This window comes from Pteropus alecto, unplaced genomic scaffold, assembly GCF_000325575.1.
Source record: "Pteropus alecto unplaced genomic scaffold, ASM32557v1 scaffold21, whole genome shotgun sequence".
NCBI lineage: Eukaryota > Metazoa > Chordata > Mammalia > Chiroptera > Pteropodidae > Pteropus > Pteropus alecto.
The window spans coordinates 13,224,379-13,239,166 of NW_006436282.1; the positions used below are offsets into that span (position 1 = coordinate 13,224,379).

The 14,788-nt window shown below is 35.8% G+C and overlaps 1 protein-coding gene across 8 annotated transcripts in view; it reads left to right on the forward strand.

The window, feature by feature from the left end:
- The window catches only part of HDAC9 (histone deacetylase 9), a 298,491-nt gene that overhangs the window by 139,663 nt on the left and 144,040 nt on the right, over positions 1-14,788 (forward strand). For 5 of the 8 annotated variants that reach the window (XM_025046888.1, XM_025046887.1, XM_025046889.1 and 2 more), the window contains one exon: positions 13,370-13,707. In XM_025046888.1, coding sequence (XP_024902656.1) covers positions 13,370-13,684 — 315 coding nt within the window. In that variant the 3' untranslated portion in view covers positions 13,685-13,707. Of the gene's footprint in view, positions 1-13,369; positions 14,306-14,788 lie in introns of those variants that run through there. The other 3 variants (XM_015589423.1, XM_015589424.2, XM_025046886.1) reach the window with 3 other exon arrangements.

A 14,788-nucleotide genomic window follows, 5' to 3' on the forward strand; every position in this document is an offset into this window, starting at 1 on the left:
TCATCAGATAGTCTACTTTCACTGAAAGTGTTTTGAGAAGCTTAACCATAAGAAAATCAAGGCTTACAAAATTTGTTCTTGTATCTTTTGAGACATTTAAAAAATTCAGAAATGCATTAAACAATTTCTGTTGCTAATAAATGGTACATTCATGCACTGAGGACTTGTGAGCCTTTTAAAAAATCCAAGAGTTTTTTCATACTAGCATCAAAATAAGACTTGCTTCTGCCAGTAACTTTATGGGATTTTTTTATTGGAAGAAAAAAGTGGTTTCTAAAATAGAATTTTCTTCATAAATACAAAAAAGCAAACAAAAAAATAAGAAGGTATTGATAATTTTCTTCCAAGTCCATTTTGACTTTAAATATTACCACAGATTTTCTGGTAAAATAAAACTATGATTAATAAAAATAAAATGCAACACAGTTACTTGGATATTTTTATCGTTTTTGAAGTATTCTGACCACTGCCTATTTAATAGAAGGGCAAATCTCTAGTCACATCACTATCTGAATGATACACAGAAATTTTCCAAAGTATTTTCAGGTATTTTTGTGGTGAGATCATTCGACATAGATCTCTGTCCCTTGCCTAAGAGTTTCTATTTTAACTAGAATTATAATTCTAGTTAAAATAGAAACTAGATACATTTTTAATACTCATATCACTCTAGATACATTTTTAATACTCATATCTTTCATATTTATTCTGCCAAATCTATATGAGCAGAAATTTTAAGAGACTTCTTTCTTCATTCAGTATTTAGTTTAATGAAATATGATCTGTGCTTGTATACATTTAGCAAATCATACTGGACTCTTACTTTGTGTCAGGCACTATTTTTGGCACTACGAAAACAACATTTAGTGTCCTCGTGGAACTTGCAGTGTGGGGTGCCGGGGAGTGAAATATTCAAATAAACAGTAATGTAGTGTGTTAAGTATTAGGATAGGGGACATGGTGAAGGAAATTGTTTTCTTTGAGGAAATAAGACTTGAGACTTGTTTAGTTACTTCTCTGGATTGTCTTGTCTGTTTTACATCTCTTTTCTTTCTCTTTCTTTCTTTCTTTTCTTTCTTTCTTTCTTTCTTTCTTTCTTCTTTCTTTCTTTCTTTTCTTTCTTTTCTTTTTTTCTTTCTTTCTTTCTTTCTTTCTCTTTCTTTCTTTCTTTCTTTCTTTCTTTCTCTTTCTTTTTTTCTTTCTTTCAGTTTGCTCTGTGATAAATATCTTACGCATTCCTCTGACTGGATACCAGCCAACACTTTAAAAAAAAGACACATAAATCATGAAATGATATCTTATATATGTCAAGGTTCACTCTAGATATAAGTATTTATTATATATTTATTGCTATGATACTTAGGCATTTTGACATGAGTGCTATTTTATCATAATAAAAAATATATCTAAGACAAGACCAGTAAAGAGGAGGCCACGCAGATGTCCTGTGTTGCCCTTATTAAAACAGGTAGATATTATGTCTGACAAGCAAGGCATGAATATAATTATGCTGAAATGCTGGAACCAAGCAAATGGGAGTTTTCATCAGGTTTTAGAAGAGAATTTGACCCTTTATGTGAGTAGTATCTGTTATATTCCTTTTCTTGACATAATTTCTAACATATATGTTACATATTCCCTGTAACCCTTCATGATTCATACTCATTCCTTGTCCCCATAATCCATCTACAGCAGCTCAGGGGATTATATTCTTTCATGCCTGTGGTCACATACAAACATAGCATATAATGTGTGTGTGTGTTATTTTTTCCTTATAAAGTATCCCTGAAGGCAGTTCTAAAATAAAGCTATTTTGTGCACTCTTGAGCAAAATGTATATTTTCCCAGGAAGATTAATTTAAAGAACTATTAGACATGTACATTCCAAAAGGTTTACACTGTTTGAGTCACACTCCATATTCTCAAACAAGTAAACACTTCATATTAGCTTTATTTTAATTAAGGTAATTCTATCAACAGCTTAAATTTTAAGAACCGTTAGATGAGGACCATGTACCAATCGGCTTTTTTACTGCGCCCATTTCTCCTGGTGTGTCTTTCCCTCTCCTTCTTTTATGCACTGTGCACCTTCCCAGCACCTTCTCTGTAGATACATTAGGGATCATTTAAATACTACCAGCTCCCTTTTATATGTAGCATCTCTTCTGAGCTGGGACACCATGCTAGCATTCTTATGTGTATTAGCTCCTTCAACTTCACAACATACTTCTTTTTCAATATCAAGAAAGTTAATGTGAATGGACTTAGTAAGTTGACCGAGGTGGCAAGGGTAGCAACTGACAGCCGGAATTCCGACATAGGATGTATGACACGAAAGCCTGTCCTTAAACTAAACTTGTGCTTATGACTTCAATGTTGTTTTTATCACCGAGAAGGAGACAAGATTTTCCTAATTTTATTTTTGCCAAAAAGTAGAAAAATTACCATTGAAAATAAAGCAAACAAACAAATCAAAAAAAAAAAAAAGGAAGGTATTATTATTATTACTATTTTGGTGTTGGTTTGGATTAGCTGGGATGAAAAAAATCTCTTTTTCCTAACCCTTTTTTCCAACTTTCCATGCCTTGCCCTCCATCCAGTTACTGACTTGGAAGGAAGGTTTTATTTTTTTCATGGACCTTATACAGGGACATTCAGATATTCTGTTGGATTAAAAAAAAAAAAAAGGAAGGTATTATTATTATTACTATTTTGGTGTTGGTTTGGATTAGCTGGGATGAAAAAAATCTCTTTTTCCTAACCCTTTTTTCCAACTTTCCATGCCTTGCCCTCCATCCAGTTACTGACTTGGAAGGAAGGTTTTATTTTTTTCATGGACCTTATACAGGGACATTCAGATATTCTGTTGGATTATAAGGCTTCCCAACAGTACAGTGTGAGTGCAGTGCAGAATCAGCTACAGCCAGGCCCCATTTTATTCCTCTCTCATATCGTCACGTTGCCATTTTTTTTTTTTTTAATTGAGCGAACATCTTCTCACAGGAGTTCTGAGCAAGCCTGAAGCTGAAAGTCTATTGACTTCATCAAGTTCAACTGAAATGCAAATGTTGGCATCTCATCTATGGGGTGGTTGGAAAATGCCTTGTTTTAAGTTTTGAAAAATGGATGAGTAGAAACTTGAACTGGGCTTTCATTTAGAAAAGTAGGCATTACTGTTGTCAGGTTTAATTTCTCTCTATCCACTTGACAGCTTGTTTCCATGCAGAGTCTTTAATCACCAATTTCGGATTACATTTTGCCCATTAGATGGATAGTATGTCCAAAAACTTTAGCTAGCACTGAAAGGCAGTCTTAATTTTATAACAGTAAAAAGGCTCCTAGATTATTTATCTATCTATAGAGGTTTATAAAAGAAACTTTGACTTTACTCTTAAATAGATGCTATTTTGACATGATTAGCCCAATGTAAATAGATCTGTGTAGGTATGTAGTGGGCTTCAAAAAAACCACTTATGCTGCAATACCGGCTTACATCAGCACAGAGAATTCATATAGAAGCATTTCACTATATAATTACAATTTGATGGTTTATAATATACAGAAAATGGCTTGTTGCTTTATTATTAGATGTGATGAAATCCTGTGTTTGTAAAAGGAACTAAATGACCATTTCAGTGGATTAACGTGTAACATTCATAAACGTTCCCAGTGCTGCTTTCGTAATTTGAAGACGAAGGGAAGGACTTTGACCTTCCCTTTTCACTCTGCACTGTTACTCTAGTCAGAGACGCTTTTACCGAATGAGAAAAACAATAGTTGGACATGACTGTGAGGTAGGAAAATAGGGGAAAGAAAAATGTCTGGAGAATTAAACCATGTGAGCAGTTTGACTGATGTCGATTCCAGGCAGTTCAAAGGGAGAGGAAAGCTAAATAATTTGGTTGTTTCCCAACCTTGACAAATAGTTTCATTTGACAGAATGAAATAATTAAGTCTTACTCAGGAATTTTTAATATAGCTAAGTGATTTGTGGACACGAAAACCACTATTGCTTATAAGTTCCTGATTTTAGATTTTTTTCTTCCCTGTATCTTTCTGCCCTTTCTCTAAATACTTATGAAATCTGAGGGATTATAGGGACCCTGAAATGTCATATGGTCTAGAGTATTCCCACTCCTTCAGGTAGAATTGCATCCAAGGCTATGCTCCTATATCCTAAATTTACTATTACTCTACTGCTATCAATTTACTTGATAAAAACTCAGTTCTAAAAAATAATTCCTGGCATAGAATCATTGATGATGTTCCACAAAGACTTATTAGCAACCATACTGGAAAGGAAATTAAAGAAAGCACGTTCTTTCCTTTGAATGGACTCACAGACCTGCAAATAGATAATTCTGTTCAATGATAGTTCTACATAATGCTTAACTGATTTGAATTGCAAAATCAAGAATGCTTGATAGCCTTTTCAAGAGAAGTTTCTAATGTCCTGCACAATTATTTATTAGTTTTGCATCTTTGGTCAAAATATAGAACCTCTTTGTCCAATAATTCTCTAATCTGCACATTGTAGAGGTTTCATGAGGCTTTCATGAGAAATGTACTGAAAGTGCTTTGTAACCATGATTAGCAGTACTGAAATCTAACTCAATATTTATATTCTTATACAGCACTAATAGCTCTATTTTCCTTATTCCATTAATGACAATGGTTGTCTAGAAGTGCTAGACTATGTCCAAGACACATTTCCCACTTATCTCAATATCGTATCAAGCTACTTTGTTGTAAATCAAACCACTAAATATTGTTTCATCTGTCTCATATCTTTGTATTCATCATGTTTTCTCTTTATGGTTAGTTATTGAATTTTTATTGAGGTATAATTTACACACAGTAAAATTTATTCCTTTCACTGTACTGTTCCATGAGTTTTGATAAGTGCATATCATCATAATCATTACCACAATCAAGATATAGAATAGTTCTTCAACTTCCCAAATTCCCTTTGCTGCTCCTTTGTAGTCAGTCCCTATCCCTACCTGCAACCTCTAGAAAAGTAGTTGAATTTTTCACCATGTAAGGAACATAAAATACATCACAATTGTGAAGGATGGTGTATTTTGAGAGCATGCAGACATCAGCCCTAAGTGATCTAAACCATAGAATGTTCAATCAAGAAGAGACTTAAGGGATTATAGTCAGAGGTCACAAGCTGACAGTCTGTATGCGCTGGATCCATTCCATTGAAATGCTGTCTTTGGCCTGTCTGGTATCTTATAAAGCATTTGAATTATTGGTGAATCTTTAAAAACAGAAAGATTTCAATTACAAATCTGGATTTCCAGCATTGCCTGAAAAATTAAAAAGTGTGGCCACACTGGGCCCACTTTTCTATGTGGCATTTATTTTGGGGGTTTTACTCTTGGTCATTCATTTTAAATACAGCTTGCGCCACTGTCCAGTTGACCAAAGTTAAGGGACTGATCAATGGAGAGAAACGGAGATGTTTACAAGTCAAGTGATCAGAAGATCATGGTCTTTGAGATCTTATCTAGGCTGAGACACAGTCCACAGTCACCAAGCGTTAGCTAAAAGAAAAAGCATCCTTTCCTCACTATGCCTCTATTCATCACCATTAAAGAGAAAGGAAAGAAAACTTTGAAAGTGTATTGTCTACTGAAAATCAGAAAGAAGGTTATCGGGAAAAGTCCTATTATGTCATATAAAAGAACATAAAATTACACAGTGCTGTAAAGAGGGGAAAAGTTGCTCATTTGTATCCTAGTTAAGAAAAGCCCCTAATTCTTGTCCTCTTGCTGGGGATTTTATGTTCTGAAAGGTCAGTCTTCCTGTTTTCTCTTTGGCCCACCTAAACCCAATCTTCTACAGCAGCCAGAGTGATCATTTGCAAATGTAAATCCTATCATGTCATAGGTACCCTTAAAACTTCCCAGTTGCCCCTGTTGTTTCTAGGATAAATTTTAAACATCTTTACATGGCCTACAAGGCTGTCCTCATCTGGCTTTCAGCCCCCTGACCAACCTCATCTCCTAGTCCCTTCCCTTACTTACCAAGCTCCAGCCACCCTGGCCTCCTCTCTGGTCTGTGGGGAATCTCATTCCATCTCCAGGAGTTTTGCTAGTCACAGTTCTGTGTGGAATGTTCAACCTCCAGGTCTTTTCATGGTTTGATCTTGGTATCAGAATCTCTCTCAGCTCAGACTTCACCTCTTCTGAGGAGCCTTCCCTACTCCGACAAATTAGACACAGACCCTCACCCCTTCTCTATCACATTAAGTTCCAGTTTTCAGTTGCTTATTTTCTGTTTACTCCACTGAGAGGTTGCCTAACTGACCACTCTCTTCCCAGAGCCTGGCATAAAGAAAGTGCTCAATAAGTATTGTTAAATGAATAAAGAGTGGATGAGTAACTTTCTCAAACAAGCTGAGAGAAGGAAATTTTCAGTCTCTTTTCCAGAAGTGAACACTTTGTTGAGTTATTGAACTATTAGGATGTTTTGAGAGCCAGAAAAAGGATATTTTGATTGCAAGCATAATTCTACAGCAATTTTTTATAATTATAAAACAAACGAGTTTTTATTAAGAATTTATGTGGTCCCTAGATTAATTTTACATATTTCAATATTGGTGAGAAAGGTGGTTTTTCAGTTTAGACTTTTAATTTATGTGAATAATGAACCAATCTATAGAAAACCTTTCTCTCTTGTTATTTAATTTTGGTTCTTCTGGTTATTTTCCCCAAATGCACAGAAACAAAATAGCATGGAGTATCTTGGCTTGAGGCAGAGTTCTTCTCTAAGTGGACCTCTCGATTTGAAAGCCCTCCAAGCTCTGCATGTTGTTTTTGAGAACAGTTGGTACATACCTAATCTGTTTGTGAATTGAGACAGAATTTTATCATTATTTTTAAATCTAGTTTCCTTGGAGCTTAAGGGAAAGATTTTATTTTCCAAAAGAATTTTACATTTATTTAAAAGAAAAAAAAAACTTGTGCTATCGCCACTCTCCAAGTAAAATCTGCTTTAAAACCTGAGGCAAAATAAGAAAGTGATGAGTTGGGTTGAAGGTCATTTTGCATAGTTTAATAATCACGTTCAAACACGTGTGCTTGATGGTTTGTTGATAATTTCAGATAATCAGATGTCTATCAGATACAAATTTACTTCCGATATGCTCCTGTTTTTAGCTACCAGTCAGAATCTAAAGATATTTGTGGGAACAAGAAGGATTTCTGTGGCGAAAGTTAAAAAATAGAATTTAAAGATATTTTATTCAAAAGCACATATGCTAATGTTGACTTCTAGACTTTTATCAAACAATGTAGCTTACATAGAGATGAGCTTAATAGGTCAATGAGTAAAGATTAGCAGCACAGCCTTTAAATATTTAATGAAGTTTATAGCATTTACTAATATAACATAAAATATAAAATATTGAAATTATGGACTTGCTATAATTATGACCCTACCAGGGATTGATAAGAATTGAAGAGTTGAATTGTAATACCTGTTAGAAATTTGGATAAATTATCTTGCTCTCTGGCCTATACATTGTCTGTGAGTGCGTATGAGTGTGTGTGTTACAAACCCAGAATGGTCGGAGTCTGCCGGCAGCATTCTCAGCGTTCGTTCGTACGATTGCTGGACAGTAGCATGGAGAATACAGAGACACACTGACAAATGAGCAAGAACACAGATAAAAGGGGCAGGAGAAGTTACACAGCCACCATCTTCTTCATCTCAGCTGGGTTCCCCACCAAAGTAACTCACCTGGTGTCAGACAAATGACACTCACTGTGTTTTACAGATGGGGCCTCAGCTGAGATTCACACAGGCTTGTACATTTATCTGTCACACAGATGTTTCGTCTTGTGTTTTCTAGCCAGCAAGGCAACAGCTCAACTTTGCTGGGGGATCACCTCCAGATGTTCAACCAAAGAGGGATCCTGCTACCCCACTGAGAGTACGCAGACAGCTCCTCCCTGCACCTGGGGCCACTCAGCAGCAGTACAAATTCGGAAAGGGTTAGCCCATTCCATCTTCGTAATGGTCATATTTGTAGTTCAAAAACACAGAACACAACATCATCCAAATACTGACCTTCTTAGTTAAAAGTCAAGAAATTTACAAATAACACCAAGTAACTTTATATTTTAAATATCTGAAATAAGACAAACCTGGCAAGCAGGTTTTCTGTGACTTTTGTTTGTAGATTTTTCTTGCCGATGTTAATTGCTATTTTTTCCACTCTGGCTATTTGACTGTTAAACAAAAACAGCTTTTGTCAAATACCTAAAATAAAATAAGAAGTAGAGGTTAACTCTCTCTATGCATTTATGTTTTGTAATACCAGCTCCAGGAGTTCCCATTTATCTCTTTTATATTTTGCGAAACTTAACAAAGAGCACATTTTATTCCAGAGACGGTAAAAAGTGGTAGTTATTGTTCAACTAGACATTGGTAATGTGCTTCATAACCTGGGAAGAAGAGTGTCAAAGCATTGCTACTGCACATTACGTTTTCAGATATTTGTGGAAAAGATGAGTCAGAGAAACAAGGATAAATCCTAGATTTTTGACTCATGCATTTGGGTAACCCTGTTCACTGAGATGAGAAAAAAATAGGTGATCAATATATTCGAGTGGGATGGGAATAAAGGTTTTCTTTGAACTATTTAAAGTTTATGATACCTATTAGATAGTCTAGATCTAATCAAAGACGTTAGGTAAGCAGCTAAAGGTGCAAGTTTGGAGCTCAGAGGAGATATTGGAATTATTTATATTAATTCAGTTGTCATCAGAATATAGCTAATATAGCTGCTTCAGAGGAGAATGTGGAAGGAAAGAGTATAGAGAGTTTTTACTCTTTTTTGGAGATGATTTGCTTTTCTTGGGCATGAAATTTCTTCTTTACAAAATAAGTGTTTGAAGAATATTACTAGAAATTTCCAGCTTCAGTACTTTTTATCTATATGATCTCCATTCGTAAGTTACTGTTTTATGTCAAGAAACGTTTCTTTTACAAACCTTTAAGGAATTGTACCCTTGGACGAAGATCATTTTGCCATTTAGACTTCTTATCCAGTTATCACAGCATTATTCATTCTGGCATTTTTCTCCCTCGTGTTTCCTTTAGTACATCAGAAGTATAGATGACACCAAAGGAACTGACTGGAACCAAATGGCATTGTTTCCGTAATGCACGTTAAAAAATTGTTATATACAGTGTCATATATGTATCTATGTCAGCGAGGTTGTAAATACTGACCAAATCTGATTCGTGGATGAAATGATGTGATTTCTGGGTACCTCAGTGACCTCAGAGATATATCCGTGGGTCAGATTTTAGAAGGTTTGCTGTTAAAATTTACATATGATAAATTCTGTGAACACTCAGCATTTTGTCAGTATTAGAGATTTGCTGGGACATACTTGCTATCCATGGGAAATTATATTCCAATAAATTCACATACAATTTATCTGGCCTTTGGCTGCAATAATAGTGGTAATATTGATCTCTTACTTTCAAAGATGTTGTGATTTTGTCTTGTTTTCCTTTCTAAAATACTTCACTCTCACTGACACATGTTAATATTCTATTTAAATTGCCAATGGATTTGACATTTGTTTAGTCATTATTGACTTTCGTAAGAGGAGAGATTTTGGTTAGTGTATATGAAAGCCTAGTTATTGTGAATTCTAAAGCAAATGGGAAAAGAAAAATGAAGACAATGAAGAGAGATAACCCAAGCAGTTTTATTGTGAAAGAATGTGCATAATGGTTTTGGAGGGGGCGTTCAAGTGAGGTTTTATTTTAGACGGATGATAATACTGAAAGTGTACAAATGAGACTACTCCAGCAGAGAGGGTAAATGTGTGATGGAAGACAGAGCGGATAACTGCAGGAGTGGATAAGATCAGGGCAGTAAGCCAAGGGGTTGACTGAGATTGGAGTGCAAACATTGCTTTCGTTGTAACAGGAGGAATGGTGAATGGGACAGTTGAGTTAGTTCTCTGCTCTTGGCTTTTATTTTCTCAGTGAAATAAGAAGCAAAGGTATCAGTAGGGAGTGAGAAAAAGATCTGGATATTAGAGGTCTGAGGAGAAAGGAGGTAATTTGAAATAGTCATTCAAAGAGATGAACTAAACTAACTGGAGAAATATAGGAGGATTGCCAGGTAGCACTGAGGACTCATTTGAGGGTCCTGAATTTGAAGAGAAATACTCAGCATGATTGCAATTTGTTTGTTTATTCGTTTCCTAGTTTATTCAGCTGCTTGGGTTTGGCAGAGATTTAGTATTAACCAAGATTAGAAGTCTTACTTTTGAAAATGACAGGGGAGTTGAAGATAATGTAAGGGAGTGATTTTTAATGATGAAGAATTGAACTTGTCCAGCAAGGAGGGAAGTGAAGGAATGAAGTCAGGGAGGGGGTGATGGGCAGTGAGATGTGGTTGGTGGAGTAGTGTGGAGCACCCTCCAGAGATGGGGAATGGTTGGGATCAGAATGTTCTGAGGATGAGCCAGAAGAAAGGAATGATGTTTGAAACTCTAAGGAGAGTATAGTTACCGATAAAGACCAGGTCTAGGATGTGGTCCTGGCATTGGCAGCTGAGGTAGAGCAAAGGACAAGACCACTGGAGGTTAGAAGGTCAAGGCACTGAGAGGCCATGTTGGAACATGGAATGGGAAGGAGAGGAATAGCAACAGGAAAGTGGTTTTACTCAGTAGGTGGTATTTGTAGCTTCCTATTGGTTATTAAATACTTCCTGTAGTCGGACGTCTAGAAGCTGGATAAGAGTCACCCATTAGTGAGAAGAGACTTTTGACATGGCATTTCCTGGATGCTGGTCATGTGCTCTCTGGCTAACCTTCATGAATGGCCCTCAGTTTCTGTGCTATGACCGCATATCTCATGCACTTTTTCTTTTCTCTTGTCCTCAGAGAGGCTTTTTTAGGCAAAATATTTTTAACACCTCTCAGTGGTGTCTGTTTGACTCACAAATGTCATTGGCCCACCAGCTTTGATGACCTAGCTCCCATGAACGTGTCCAGCCAAGCTTTGGTAATGAGAGGGAGAGTTTCTCCAGCTCAGCAAGCATCTATTCAGAAAATGAACGGCAGCAACCTTCTTGCATATAGACTCTCTCAGGGGCTCCTGCAGCCTCCTTCACCTGACTAATACCTTTTCTTAGATACATCTCTTCTCTCCACAATATTCTCTTACCTGCTCTTGTATGCTGTGTAAGGCGAGTGATGTAGGTAGGTAAGGATTATGGGACTGACTGATGATCTCATTCATTCTCTCTCAGAAGAATGAGTGGGTGTTTATAACCCAATGTCCTTATCCCTGGTGTCCCAGCCAAAATTGGGACTTTTCCATTAAAATTCTACTTGTTTTCTATGATATTCTTTTCCTAACAACCAGTTAAATGGAAATTCTACAGTTGTATAGTCAAAGCTCAGGAAAATTACATTGTCTCTTTCCTCCAAAATCTCAGCAGTGTGCAAGGTATTTTGTATTTAAGACATGAAGAGCTGATGAACATTCAGAATTGGTACAAAAATCCTGCAAATCATTTCCTAAGCAGTATTTAAAGACATTTAAAGCATGATGGGATGAATGTTCTCCTAATGCTGACTGCCCAAGAACAATAGAAGTTAGATTGTAGGAATAAAATATATTAATAATTAAATTTGCTTTTTTAAATTTTGATATGTGAATTTTGATTGATATATAATCTGTTAGCTTGATTATATCTCACTTAGGATTGGTGATGTTTAGGTCTTATATATAGTTTACCCTGTTATATTTTATTTTGCCAGAATCTTATTTTCAACCCAAATATATTATAAGCTGTGTCAATCTAGCCAACATCATCTTCCAGCGTTCTCCTTGTCTTCGTGGGCTCAAACCCCACGGTCTGTCAGTGCACTGGGCCCTTTTTCTAGTCTACACACAGAGCCTTCTGCCAGAAATGCTCTTTACCTTTATTTCTGCCCCTCACATGAATCTATTCCTTTCTATCCTTTGTCTTCCATGTCTCAGCCTAAATATAGCACTTCCTCAGTGAATCCTTCCTTTCCAATCTACATTCCACTCCTATGCCAACTAGTATGTACTCTTAGTATGTTTGTTTCTTTTTCATTTACCATACCTGAATACAAGAATGAGTTTATTTATCAATTTGGTGCTTTTCTAACACACTAACCTATAAGCTCCATGAGCGCAGGGTTGTCCACTGCTTAGAATGGTGTCTTCAGCATAGCTGGCACTCAGTAAATATTGATTGAACAGAGGAATGAAAACTCCCAAAAATTCTACCTACAGTAAAATTGAAGGGCTTCATCAGCGAGTACAAGGCCATCTGAGGTTGTGCCAAATGGAAGAAAGTCTCTAAACCTAAAGAGGTTTAGACACCCTGCAAAGTTTGAATTCTTATGTATTCTAACTCACAAGCATGTATCTAGTTTTAAAAACATAGGCGTGAATGGGAGATAAACTTGAATTTTACATAGAAAAATCTGTGTTCATGATTTTAGTGGTGATATTTCTAAGTGTGCTGCTTATTACAATAATTGGCATGTTGCTTATGTGGGCAGAAAACTGAACAAACACTTTTGAAAACACAGTTTACGATCTGTAGATGATCAGTCAATAGGGTAATTGTCAAAGAAAACAAAAAGCCTATGTGTGATGAAATCATCTTGAGAAAATTTTCCCAATTTATTGAACTTTTATACTATGGTATTTCGTTATTGTTTAATTTAGGTATCTTTTTTAATCAGTGAGCAGTTAATTCATGAACTTCTGAAGATTAAGTATGATTTAATTTACGAGATCAATAAAAGGTCTAAATAATAATTTTCATATTAAAAAATAATTTCTTGTTTTCTTCCTAATTAATTTCCCTTTGGACATGTTCATAAACATTTTTAGTGCTGTCACTTTTTTTTAAGTCCTGCATCTTTTTTCAACTGCAGAATTTCCAAATCAATATTTCTATGTTTTACAAGTATATATAAAAAAGCATTTTATCATTTGTCCACTTAGGTATAGGAAAATTAGCTAGACAAGAAGGATATTAACATTTGTGCTTCTGTCTTTTACAGTGGTTGATATTTGCTGAGAAATTAGATTTTTGAAAACTTTTCATTGCCTTTCCATTATTTCCTCTTTTGAGAAAAAATTTCCCAGCTTTATCAGGATTAAATTGACTCAGTACAACCTGTCCTTGTGAAAGTTTCATGGTCTCCATAGATAAAGTTTATTATTTACCTCTTTTCCACCATTTTCTAAGCGTATTAAGAGTCAGAAATCAAAATGTATTTTGCTGCTCTGATCACCAAGAACTACTGAATTTGAACCCCTGAACGCTCTCTTCTAGCTGCTTTCGAAATCTATTGAACAACTGAAGCAACCAGGCAGTCACCTGGAGGAAGCTGAGGAAGAGCTTCAGGGGGACCAGACGATGCAGGAAGACAGAGCACCCTCTAGTGGCAACAGCACTAGGAGCGACAGCAGTGCTTGTGTGGACGACACACTGGGACAAGTTGGGGCTGTGAAGGTCAAGGAGGAACCAGTGGACAGTGACGAAGATGCTCAGATCCAGGAAATGGAATCTGGGGAGCAGGCTGCTTTTATGCAACAGGTAATAGGCAAAGATTTAGCTCCAGGATTTGTAATTAAAGTCATTATCTGAATATGAAATGCACTGCAGGTTTTGATAAGTGGATATTATTTCTTATCCGTTTATATCTCTGAATGATTTGATTTTAGTGTTTAAGGATTTTAACTAACGCAGATATATCTGTATATAGATCTCTATATATACTGATCTCTATATAGATATCTAGGTTTCACTGAAACTCCACTAGTATGGAAATACCTGTTACACTAAAATTTTACTACATAAGTATCCAAGTAATTACTAGGCTTTAAATCATCCCAAAGCCTGCCACACCAATTACTTCTAAGGAAAACGAACTCTCTGTTGTTTTAGTTTATCTGTTGAGATCAGTGACTGCTAGATATAATTTCCCAGTCTGATCAATGAAACATTCTATTAGTTCTTGGTGTTTTTTTGATATATAGAATTCAGTTTTCACATCATTGTACATAATGTATCATACTACAGTCTTAAACACTGTTAAAGGTAGTCTGCCCCTTCCTCTCTCTTTTTTGTTAAGTGAAATGTTCTAGTTGCCATGCCAATACTCCTAGGTCACTATATAGATTACAATTGACAATATTAGAAATAGAGGTGGTTTTAAACATATAGATGCCAAGTACAGCACTATTTCAAATATTACCTTATGTCTCACCTAGCACTGCTGATTTTACTTTTATCTTGTTATTTGATGACATTGTCTATCAAAAAAGATCAAACGAAGCAGATGAAATCGGATACTATATTGTATCTACAATTGTAGAAAACACAATTAACAGTATGATTATTATCTGATATGATGTCAGAATGATGTTTAAAAGAAGGTGTATTATGTTTTATAATCATTATCCCTAGGATCTCTTAAGTATAATTCCATAATGACATGGCATATACCATACCATTTCGGCAGATAAAAAGTTAGGAAAGCGAGGTTCCACAAAAGAATCTGCTTGTACAAAATGCACCTTCGGAAGAACTGTGTCCTTTGATGCTATGAAATACAAACAACTTCGAAGGCAATAGAAGACTATGTTTATTTAAGTCAGTTCTTTGTCAGGTTCCTGCTGTTCTACAAAAAACCGATTCTATGAGGCTGACCAGGAAATGCCTTGTAGAAACAGGAAGTCCAAGTGATGA